Source organism: Lonchura striata, chromosome 2 (genome assembly GCF_050655825.1).
Source record: "Lonchura striata isolate lonStrDom1 chromosome 2, ASM5065582v1, whole genome shotgun sequence".
Classification (NCBI taxonomy): domain Eukaryota; kingdom Metazoa; phylum Chordata; class Aves; order Passeriformes; family Estrildidae; genus Lonchura; species Lonchura striata.
In genome coordinates this window covers 152,673,916-152,686,216 of record NC_140704.1, presented here as the reverse complement: position 1 = coordinate 152,686,216, position 12,301 = coordinate 152,673,916, and the positions used below count along the sequence as shown (strand labels likewise).

Sequence of the window (12,301 nt, the reverse complement as noted above, 5' to 3'; positions counted from 1 at the left end):
AGTTTTCACAGAGTGGGAGAAGTCTCTCAAAGGTCAGACACTGGGAGAGTGTTGGGAGAAGCTTCTCCTTGGCTTCTCTTGCCATCTTCCTTGAGGCAGGACATGAGAGGCCTTTTGTCTGTCCAGTGTAAGTTCCTACCCTTCCCTTGGATTAATGTAATTCAGCCATTTATTCATGAGGTAAAGACATCCTGTCCAGATGGGCTGTTTCTTCTTTATCTGGTGGGTCTGAATTAGATTGACTTCCAGTCTGGTTTTAGCCTCTAAATTGTTATCTCCAATCTGAAGATTTCAAGCCTTGATATTGCTGATGCTAATTCCTGTTGGCTGAACTGATGGTGTGTTCTGAGCCTGGCTGGTGTTAGCACTGCTGCTGCTGGAGGGGAGATGCTCTCCCTCACCCTGATCGCTGCTGCTTCTGCTTCTCTTCCTTTTCAGCAGCTTCAGGCAGCCGTGGCATGGAACTAAGCCAGTCCTGAAAACCAAATCACCTGGGTTTTTGTTTTGATATTTTCCCCCACTAATAGTTTTCTGAGCCAGTGTATTGGGGGGTCAGCAGTGCACCACGGCAGGTGGCAGGGCGATGGCTGAAGCTCTGAGGGGCAGCCAGGCATTGCAGGAGCTCAGCTGGAAGCAGGGGTCTCTCTTGTGCCTCTCAGTGAAGTAAACCAGGGCTCAAGCGTTCAGTTTACTACCAGGAAAGTAGTTCAGAGCACTATGCCAAAAAGATCAAGTTTAGTTTATTTTTAACTTCACATTTTCAAAACTGCCTCCCTACTGGCTGCTTGCTGTGAGGAAGAGGTAGGGAAAGCTCTGTGCACTTGTCCAAGGCCTGGAGCAGAGTCCTGCAGTGCTTTGCTCTCTGCAGCCAGCAGACTGGAATGATGCTCTAGACTGGCAGGCAGGGAGGAGGTGCTCTTTGCTCTTTTTCTCTTGGATTGCATTGATTTCACAGACACCATCTGCTTGTGGCTGACTAATTAGGAGCAGTAGCCAAGAGGCAATTTTCTTCTTTCTCCTTTGACATGCAGACTCATACCACTTTGCAATCAGACTTTGAAATCAGGCTGGTGGAAGATAAAACTTAGCCACTTGTTCAGGAATTGCTGAGAGGAGGGATAGCTGTGTTCTTAATGGTTCCTCACTGAATAATGAACTTTGATCTGGATGATTTTGTGTCCCACTGATTGCAAACTAGCACAAAAGGAGTGATGTTTTCGTTGTTTAAGCATTGAAATAGGAGAGCCTGGTGCTGGTGTGTGGCTTCTTAGTGGAGAGCCTCCGGTTCAGTGCTGGGGTTTCCTTATGCTTCTTCAGAGGTTTGTTGTAAGACCAGACTTGGCAGATTGTAGGGATGAAAACTGTTTGAACTGAAAGCTGGTATTTGGTGTTGAAGGCTTTGTCAAGGACCTGGGTTAAGCCACTGAGAAACACATGGAAGAGGTTTTGCTAAAGATACCACTCTGTAAATAATTCTGGTGTTCAAGTTCAATCACTTGCTCCAAGGGGCTTGCAGTTTCTCTGGTAGTCATCTGGGTAAGTTTTTATGTTTGTAGATACATAAATATTTTAGTTGCTTTCCAGAAAAGGAAGTGAATCTCCATGATTTTCTGGTAAACGCTTTGTTATGAAGAAGTAGAAGATTCATGCACAACTAAAATTAATTTCTTTCTTGTTTTCCTTTCCCTAGAATATGACAGATACCTAGCATCTAGCAAAACCATGGCAGCAGCTTACCTTGACCCAAACTTGAATCACACCCCAAGTTCAGGTGCAAAGACTCACCTCAGTACTGGGATGGAGCGTTCCCCAGGGGCCATGGAACGAGTCCTGAAGGTTTTCCACTACTTTGAAAACAGCAGTGAACCGACCACATGGGCCAGCATTATCCGGCATGGAGATGCTACTGATGTCCGAGTAAGTCCCTTTTTAGCGTTCTTATGCCATCCTTTGGTTAAGTGTTATCTTCAAAATGGGAGGTAAAAATCTGGAGGCAAACCAACACAAAAGTTTTGTGGTTTATTTTAAAAGAATCTTGACCTGTTGTATATTTTGAGTAAATTCAGGAACTTTTAAGTGGTACCAACCTGTGTGACACCTCAAGGGAGGAATGAGAGCTGGGATGAAAGTGACATTAAATGACATTTTGCATGTTTTAAAGAAATAATAAGAAATTAATGTGTTTACTTGTAAGATGTGTATATTCATGTGCTTAAAATGTTTAAATATAATGTGTACATCACTTAGGGAAAGAAATACTGTTTGGAAATTTATTCCCCTGTAGAGGGGAAAATGGAGCTCTGAGGAGGCCCTTTTTTCTCCCCGACAGTCTGTTTGTCCATCCTCTCCCCCTGCAAGTCACCTGCTGCTTGTGTTTTTACAATATTGTCCTTCAGTTCATCTATGGGAAAAACCCAAAGGTTTTGACTTTTTAAAGAATAAATATCTGTAATCTTAGAGTTCTGTGGAAATGTTATATATGCATGAAAATACTTTATTGTGCACTTACATCCTCTCTAATGCTGAGATCTTACCTTTTCTGCATTTGTCCTTTAAATTTTTGAGGTATTGTGGTATCTAAAGTGTAACTAAGCCCAGTTTAACGTGTCAGATGCTTTTGTGGTTTGCTTGTTTTGTAATTATTCTTCAAGAGCAGAATCTTGCAGGGTGGTAGGTGGTGTGTGGGGTTGTTCTCTGCTGTGAGGTACTTGCTGTGGAAGCAGGTCCCCATCTGCTCCTTCCTTCCAACAGTTTTTCAAATTCCACTGCAAAGATGTGATTCTGCTGGAGAGAGAGTTGTCATGGAGTGAAAGAGACTTGTTTGCTCCTTCTGTCCTCTATTAAGTTTTCTTTGTACAAGAGAAAATGAAATTAATAAAATAACATGAAGAGTTTTGAATGTTTATCTCCCTTTCTCAGTGTTTATTTCCTAGCATGGCTGCATGTGCAAAGGCTCAAGAGCATTCTCAGTGGAGGAGGTCTTGTGATCTTGAGCACAGACCTGTGAAATCCAGGGATTTTCATCGGTGATGATTAGAAAATCTGTCACTTGTCAATTCACTAAGCTCCTCTCTGTGTTTGGGGATCATGTGATGAGTGGACAGATCAGAGGTTTAACAACAGAAATCATTATCATCAATTGCACACATTTTTTTACATGAAGTAAAATTTTTTTGGGTGCCACTTGAAATATTTTTACTCCTTGACTTAAGCATTAATGGTTTGCTATCTCTAATCTGATCAATTTGTTTCATAATGTGCATTACTTGGTACAAGAACAGGAAAACTATGTCTCAGTACTGTTTTTAACCTTGCAAACCTCTCCTGTGGATAAATGTCCAGGGCTCTTAATGTGGTACTTGAAATGGAGACTGTCTTTCCAGAGAAGTATGTAAAACCTTGGAAAACAAAAGCAGAGATTAAAGCTATTTCTTTTCCAGCTCAGGAATACCTGTGGTTATGGGCTTTAAGGATGCAAAACTTGGAGTTGCTAAGCAATTCACTGCAGAGTTCAGTTGGCAGTTTTGCATCATTTTTTAAACAAGAATATGCCATTTTTTTATAAAAGCAGGATCAAAAGAACAGGCATGTAGCAGTTACTTGATGCTTGCCTTAATTTTTAATTTTACATGCACTTGTAATTGGATGGATGTTTCCAAAAAGAATGGGATTTTTGTATTGTTCTGATGGGTAGCTGTTAAACTTCCTTATTTTAGCAAATGTCCTTCTTTTGTTATTTTGTTCAACTGGGACAGTGACTGTTGAATGTGAATGTGCAGGTAGTAAAGGTCTAGCACTGATGTATTACCATGACATTTATTTTAGAAACAGTAAACCCTTGTTGGAGTACAAGCCTACATTCCATTGGAATGACTGCTGTTCGACCAAGCTGAATAATTTAAGATTAAAATAGCCTGTAAGGTTTTTATGCCTCCTTTTGTGGAGGAGATGTCTGCCATTTCTTCTGAATTACAGCCTGAGGGAGGAGACTGGAGCTGGGTTTGTTTCTGGGGAGCTCTGAAGGAATATTCAAAGGTGAATGTCTTTGAGACAGTTCTGTAATTAAAAGGGAAAGAAATAAGGTCTTCCAAGACTACTCCTTGCTTAGCACAGCTGCTGGGGTGATAGTTGGGGAATATTTTCACTATTTGGGATACATTTCCAGTGTTAGAAGTCAGACTTGGTCTGAAATCTCCACATGAGCCAATTAAAGGTGTTTCTGCTGCTAAAGCCAAAGGACTTTATGGAATGTACCCAGGGAAAGTAAAAGTTGGAATTTTCTTTCCTGATTTGTGGCTCCTGACATCTTCTGTTTCTAACAAAGTGTGATTTGCCTTTGTGAATGAAGGATGTATTTGACAGTCAAAGCAGCAACAAAAAAGTCTTTTCCTCTCAAGAAAAAAAAGGAGGAAAAAAAATTATATCCTAGACCATAGAGTAGAAACAGTGTTAGCTGTATACTTCTGCAAAATTGCTTGGTTACAGAAAGAAACACTTCTCATTAAAACTCAAATGGTTAATCTCATATGAACAGGAATGAGCTTTCTGTAGGAGTCCCTTAAAAGGCTGGACTGTGATTTCCTTGCTGTTCATCTTAAAATATCTTTCACCAAGACAACAGTGTGGCTACACCTAGGCTTTGCTTTGAGGAGAGCTTTGGGCTGTGGAGCTCTGCTTATTCTGGATGGATTTAGTCCCTCAAAGACTGCTGTTTCTTCAGAAGGATGAAGGCTGTGCTCTGCTGTGGATGCAAGAGCAGCTTCTCAATTCTGGGAAGTGCATGCTTGGATTTCAAAGAACTGGCATGCTTTCATTACCCTCTTTTTCTTTGGTGTTACACTAAAGACATATTTCATTTCCAAAAGAAAGAAAAGGCTTTTATGAATGTGCAAACAGTAGTCTCCTCCTGTGAATGTGTATGTAGACACAGCCAAGCATTTGCCAGGGGAAGAAAAGTTGTTTATCTTCCTTGTTTATCTTGGTATGGCTTGTTTGGATGTGGTGTCTAGGTGCTTGTGCATAAAGAGATTTCCAGGCTCCGGGCTTGGAGAGAATGCAGGGCATTCTCTGCCCTGCTCACAGCCTCAGGTGTGGCATGTGAGGAGGTGGGTGTTGCGGAGATGGAATTTTTTGGTCTCAAGTGCACCCTGAAAGTAAACACTGCCACTGGGTCTTGATCAGCACTTAGGAGAAAATCACCTCTGTTTTCAGATGTGGTTGAAGCACAATTGTAATCATAATTAAGGAAAAAGAAAAAGAAAAAAAAAAAACTGCAATGTATGTAGCAGATTGAGTGGGTAGAGGAGATCTGGAATTTTTAGAAAAAAGGCATTGGGAAACCTTGTGTGAGTCCTTACAGGTGACTTTTGGTGAAGTGCAGATCTGTGCAGTTTACTTTTACACCACAGAGGTGCTGAGCTTGCATTGATTACACCTTTTTTAAAACTTTTAGCCTTTAAATCTTGTCTTTGATTCTTAACTAGTAGTTGTGAGAAGTAAACACATTATTTATGTGGAAATTACAACCACAAATCTCAAACCATGTTATTGCCAGACATGTGTCATACCTTAATTATCAGAAAGGTTTGTTTTTTTCTTCCAATTTTGTTATACTGTCTAAAACCTAAGCTGGATAGAGTTAGCATTAAAACTTTTAACCTGTCAGATTAGTCCTTATTTTTGTAGTTGGAGAGAAGGATGGTTAGAGCTCTTGAACAAATAGTGTTTGGGGTTCTCTTAACCTGTTCACAATTCAAATATCTTTTTCTTCCTTTCAAGATGCAGTACCACATTGAAATGTCAGCTTCCTTAATGTTGACAGAATAAGAGCTCAAAAAGCTGAATTTAAAAAGTACATCCTTAGCTAAGGGGAAGGATATTATCTAACTAAAAAAAAAAACCAAACAAAAAACCCAACCAAACAAAAAAACCACAAAAACCAAACACCTAAATGCAAGGAGCATTGACTACATCCCATCCTATTTGTGAAACGACCAGAGCAAATTCATCAGCTTCTCTACCCACCTGCAAAATCTTAATTCTCACAGGTAGAAGGCATGTGTGCAGGTTGGAAGGTTGTGTATTCTGGTCCGTTTCCTAGGCTGAAGCACATTCAGCTGGGTCTTCACTAGAGCAGTTAATTGAGCTGTGTTACTGTGTCCTGTGTGTTGCATCTTCTTTCCTGTTTGCCTCTCCCATTCAATCCATGCTGTACTTTCACCCATTGGTGCAAGAGAACAGAGTATTTGATTGGAGATCCCTTTTGTGGTGGAGGAATGGAAAGATCCTGCAGAGGTCTGCAGTTCAAATGCTGTGCTTGCTGAGACACGTGTTTCATCTGGCAGCTGTGCCAGCTTCCTTCTTGCTGTTTGTTTTCTCATGCTGCCACCCTAGCTGTGCTGGCATAGGTGGTGTGACTGTTTTGGCAAACTCAATCCAAGTTAAAATGAATTATTGTTTTGCTGTTGTTTTAAATCCAGATCAGTTCTGTAATCTTGTTAGCTGCATTGTCTTGCAGACTTGACACAGCTGAGAAAGGCTGGGGGGAGAAAGGAAATGCCTGTTTATGCTGGCACCGTGCTGCTACTGCACCACGAGGGGACAGAGTATTAAAGCCTCACTGATGAACATCCTTTGTCATCCACAGCAGCATTCCTGGTTTCCAAACATTTCCCAAGAAGGATATTGCCTGTTCTGAAAAAGGGCAAGAGGCTTGTCAGTCCAGCCTCAGTTCCAGATGTGATTCCACTCGCTCACCTCCAAGTCTCTCCCTCTTTTTCAAAGCCATGTTATTTAGAGCCAATATCTGGACAAAAGGTGCCAGTCATCTACTGTGGCTACTCTGGAGCAGATCTGGGCTACACAGTACTGATCCTGACTGACTGACAGGTAGCCAGTAGTTGAACTTGTTGCTATCCAGCTGTGGAATGGCCAGATGTGCTTCATTGCTGCTCAGTGCCTTCCAAGCCAGAAGCTTGAAGAGTTGTAGGAGAATGGGCATGGAGATGCTCTGGTGTATCTACTGCAATCTGTAAAGGAGATGCAAATATATTAATTGGATGAGTTTTTATCTCCTGGGTTTCTTTTTTGAAGTAGATTCCTACTAGATTTAAAATAGATTCTTACTGGATTTAGTAACAGGGGAGCAGCTTGGTCACACAAATCTCTATGGAAACAGGCTGTGAATGCTGGCAGGAGTCAAAGCTGGATTAGTATTTTTTGGTGAAGTCAGGTCTTTACAACGTTTACATATTCAAATCTCATTTCTACATGTGTACAGTGATATATGTGCTTTGAGGCAGCGGAACTATTTGATGTATAGAAGCAGACTGGAGTGCAGCGATTCAAACATCAAATAGATGTGTGCAAAAATGTATAAAATCATTCCTGGTCTAGTGTAAGAGCTAGAAAATTGGTGTGATTTACCTTTTTTTCCTTCCTTTTCTCTGCTGTGTACCTGCATGAATTGTACCAGAAAATAAGGTATGGTTGTATTGTTATTTTGTAGGTGCCTTCCTTCCCGAGAACCTGAGAAAGGTAGCAAGAATTAAAAATTATGGATCTTGAAATGTAAACAAAAAGTTGTATGGTATAGTGATAATCACTATACTAAGACAAAAGTATTATTTGGTACCTTTCCAAAACAGGCTTTGGGATGCCTGTTTTACTTTGCAAAATACTCATGATACTCTTAGATGAGACACACATGCAAAATAACATTTTAAACCTAATATCAATAACCCTTTGACATTTTTCTGAAAACATCTAGATCTGTAGATGGCTTCAAGTCAGCATCCTGCATCAGTGTTTATCTGTACAAAAACTGGATCCAAGGGGCTCTTTGACTTTGCCATAGCATCTGAGGATAGGGAGCAGTGAAATACAGAATCACAGAAAAATCTGGGTTAGGAAGGACATTTAAAGGTTATCTATTCCAGTCCTGCTGCAACGAGCAGGGACATTCTCAACTAGATCAGGTTGCTCAGAGCCCAGTCTAACCTGGCCTTGAGTGTTTCTGGGGATGGGGCATCCACCACATCTCTGGGCAGCCTGGTCCAGTGTTTTACCCCCTCATTGTAAAAAAATCTTCATTGTGATATCTAATCTGAACCTTCTCTCTTCCTATTTAAAGCCATTTGCCTGTATCCTATCACTTCATACCCTTGCAAAAAGTCCCCCTCCAGCTCTGTTGGAGCCCCTTTAGGCACTGGAAGGGGCTTTAAGTTCTCCCTGGAGCTTCTCTTCTCCAGGCTTAGCAGCCCCAACTCTCTCAGCCTGTATCCATGGGGGAGCTGCTCCATCTCTCTGATTGTCTTGGTGGCCTCCTGGACCTGCTCCAGGAGCTCCATGTCCTTCCTGTGCTGGGCCCCCAGAGTTGGATGCAGCTCTGCAGGTGAGGTCTCACCAGAGGGGACAGAGGGGCAGAATCCCCTCCCTCACCCTCCTTCCTACACTGCTTTGAATGTTAAACTTCTGGGAAGCCAAATTTATTGTCAGCTTTTCAAAGAGTGTTGCATTAATTTGGGAAGTGTGCAGTAGGATCAGAAAAGTGCTGATTAATCCAAGAAGATTGGAAAGCGGGGCTGTACCAGCTCTGCTCTGCCAGTGCTGTCAGTGTGTGCTTGGAAGGTTCCTTGTGGAATTCTGTGTGGGTGTGGAGAGGTATTTGGGATGACAGATCCGAGTATGGCTGAACATGAAAGGCTCTGAGGCACTTGGCTGGATGTGTTGCTTGAGCTGAGGTGTCTCTGTGCTGGAATGGTGACAGGGTCCTGCCAGCAGGACAGCCTGGCTTCAGGCTCTGGTTTCAGTATGAACTTGTTGGGCCTCAGGGGCAGAGTTCTTGTGCAGCCTCATCACTTTCCCAATCTTGTTTACCATATGATACACAAATGTGCTTGCTGGATAAGCACAGTAATGAGAAAGTGGAATGTGGGCTTTGTGCTTTGACTGTCAGACAGTGTTATCAGAGGACAGCCCAGATTTTGGTGTAGAGGGCACATTCTCCTTTTTAGAAATTATAAATTAATTTTCATCAGACATATAAATCTGTCATCAGGAGTTACAATACTTGATACATAAATAGTGTTTGACATATTTGAAGTGCTGCACAAACATTAGCGTGCTGTGCCCATGTCAGAGTTGCTACTTAAAGACTTTTTCTGGTGCAAGAAACTTTCTCCTTGCAACTAAATAAGGAAATTAGGTTTGTAGTCACACTGGGAGTATATTATTCTGTCTTCAATTTATTCATAGTAGCACATCAGTCTTATTAATTTACAAGCAATCAATTAATTTTCACTCATTTACAGAATTGAAGTATTATTGATACATACTGGGAGAGCCAAGGGTACCATGTGCCTTTTGGCCTTTCTCTTGTCTGTCTTGATTTTTCAACATTCTCCTAAATATACTGTACTGTAAATTCGAATTTTGGGCACACTCCTAATTTAGAGCAAATATTAATCTGTTTTTTAAATTAACTGTGATGCATATCTGGGGGTTCTTTAGACAAATGAGTAAAAATGAGTGCTTATCCAGTTTTCTACCTATAGAAAGAGCTTTTTCTTCTTCTCTCTGGGGTAAAGGGATGGAAAGGTCACCTATCCCTTGCCTGTTATTGGTAAGAAATTCCTCTGAAGGCTTCCCACTGGCTCTTGCTCAGCTGTACTAGTCTATTTTATGTTCAGGATGTAAATGTCAGCTTCAGAAACTTAATTAAAATCAATATGATTAGAGTGAACTGCATTCAAGTGGCAGATGATTCTGTGACTGCCTTGCAGTTGTAGGGAGCTGCTAACAGACGCATGAAAACTCCTCTTAGGAATTTATATTCATGCAGGGATCCCCTGTACCCAGAGTGAAATCTCATTCTGGAGCAGGTTTCTGCTGGAGTTGAGCTCTCCAGTAAGTACTTCTAGCTGTGATTAATTTGAGGTCAGAAGTTTGTGGTCCAGGTTGAAACTGATGGTCCTTACCTGTATTTTTCCGCTTAGCAATCCATCTGAGGAGTTTCCTGAGCTGAAAGGCTGGTTGCAGGAGAGTCTGGAGAGATTTCAGATTTCTTTGGCCGTGCTTCCAGCTAAAAGATTGTGGTGACATGTCTCAGCAGGATGCTGGAGTTGCTATTGTGCAGTGGTTAAGCAGTTAAGTTGTTTGTCTGGAAACTTCTGATTAAACATTCTCATCACTGCCACAGAGAACACCAGGCTGCTTTGGCAGGGTCCTCACAGAGCCACTGTGGAAGGCACAGAGGCTGTCACCCATTCTGGAGTGATGGCAGTGCCTTTGTTGGACACTCCAGGCATCTCCACTGGGTCTGTGGAGGTTGCCCAGGACCCGAGGAGACTCAGCATGTTATTTACTACTGATGGGAGTTAAATGCACTGACCTGATGCTGGCTGCAGTGCCAGTGCAAGCCTTGGGGATTAATCTTGGAATGTTTGGAAAGAGCAGCCAGGGCTGAGCAAGTCCCTGGGGCTGGATGAGCCTCCCTGTTCTGTGCTGGGTTCTCCTGATGGGCTGTGTGGCTCTAAGTGTTTTAAAATTCAAATCCTCTGCTTTATTAATAAAAAAAAGTATACAAGCAAATAGATGTTTTACTTGAGACTGCAGACCAGCCATTTTGAGTGTCTAAATCACCATGTTTCCTTATTTCTCCAGTTTTTATTCTGACTGTAAGTTGGTAGCACCTGGAATGAGTTCTGCAGCTTTCCTAAACAGCAAAGAAAAGCACTTGATGTGTTTGTTTCATATAAAATACCACTTCTTCCTTCCTGACAATACATGGCTTTTTAGAATATATTTTCCAACACTTGACCTCCTGTGCACCTGTTCTGCTGTCTCCTTGGGGTTTGTGCTTTTTCTTGAGTTGCAGCATGTACTAATTGTTGCTAATTAATTTCTTGGGCTGATAACAACCTTGCCACATACTACACCATTCATAAATAAATTAGAAAATATGTCTATTTTTATTTTTGATTTTTGATGCTGTGATAGGTTTAGACTTGACTGATGATACAAAAAAGAGGCTTAAAATCTTGCTTGATTTTGGAGGGAATTAAGACATCTGACTTCTTCAGTCCTTTTGAAATCCCAGCCTGAAGAGTAGAGAGGGTCTGAGATGTCCATCTTGATTCTTTCCTGAGTAAGCACTAATGGTTTCAGCTCAGCCTTACGAATCAGTAGCCTCAGAAGTTCATGGCTGTAGATAATTTTACCATATTTTTTTCCTTTCCAAAGCCATTTCTTATCACAGCAGGAGTAACTATCATCTGAGAAGATGTACCTCCATTTTCATTATCCAGTGGTAGTGTCAGAGATGGGGGAGGGATGAATTTCCAAAACGCTGCATGCTCTGTGCAGGGTGTAGAAAGGGATGAGGATGAGTGAATCTCTTCTGTTTGCATAAAGAAAAGCTGGCACTATTCCCCTGGGGAATTTTGGCTCGCCTGCCAAAATGTTAGGCTTTACTAACTAAGCAGAGCTTGTCCTTTGGGTGAAGAAGAGGTTAAATATGCCTCTGTCTCTTCCGAGAGTACTTGGTGGTGGTGAGTGTTTCCAGGGATACAGGCAACTGTTCTCCTTTGTAGTTTGTGATACAAAGAGCCTCAAATGCAGGCAAGAAACAAACTTAAACAACTTACATTAAATGCAGATTTAAAACCTGTTCACTGACCTGATAATAGACCTTTGGAATTGCTGGGGAAGGTTGCAAAAAGTGAACTGCTTTAAGAGGAGACAGGATGAGTAATTGGAATAGTTTCACTGAAGGCTGATGAATGACAGAAACAATGCTTGGCTTGGGAAATCCACTGGGATAAAAATAGTCTGAGGTTAGGAGAGCACTTGGGGGAAGTGTTCCCTTGTGCTTGCCTGGTGTTACCTCATCCCCTGGCACCCATCTGTGGCCTCTGGTTCCTCCTGGAGTTGTTTTACTGAGGTGCCTGCAGGGAGCTGCTCATTTCCATCAGACCTTTGTTCCCACCAGCTCGGGCACCTTCTGGCTGTCAGGACAGGCTGTGGCTGGTGAGTTTGTGTTGCTGCCAGCTGCTTGAAAGCTTGGATTTGCCCACAGTGTTGTGAAGTTTCCCTCCCACACAATACTGGCCTCTGCAAGCCTCCTGTTTGCTTTGGTGCTGTCCATCTTCCTGCAGGTCTGGGCTCGCCATCCACTTTGCACTGGATGTCCAACCCCAGGGCGTGGGGCACAAGGGAAATTTGGGGCACTGCAGGCTCTGAACCAAAAAGATGCTTCTGAGGGTGCTCACATTGCTGCTCTTGGACATAGGGTCCTGTTGGG

General features: G+C 42.1%; 1 protein-coding gene across 13 annotated transcripts in view; it reads left to right on the top strand.

Annotated features, from left to right (window-relative positions):
* Nucleotides 1-12,301, top strand: part of PTK2 (protein tyrosine kinase 2) — a 187,643-nt gene that overhangs the window by 81,017 nt on the left and 94,325 nt on the right. For all 13 annotated transcript variants that reach the window (XM_085572606.1, XM_085572603.1, XM_077781887.2 and 10 more), the window contains one exon: nucleotides 1,691-1,917. In XM_085572606.1, the coding sequence (XP_085428732.1) occupies nucleotides 1,723-1,917 (195 nt within the window). In that variant the 5' untranslated portion in view covers nucleotides 1,691-1,722. The remainder of the gene's footprint in view (nucleotides 1-1,690; nucleotides 1,918-12,301) is intronic.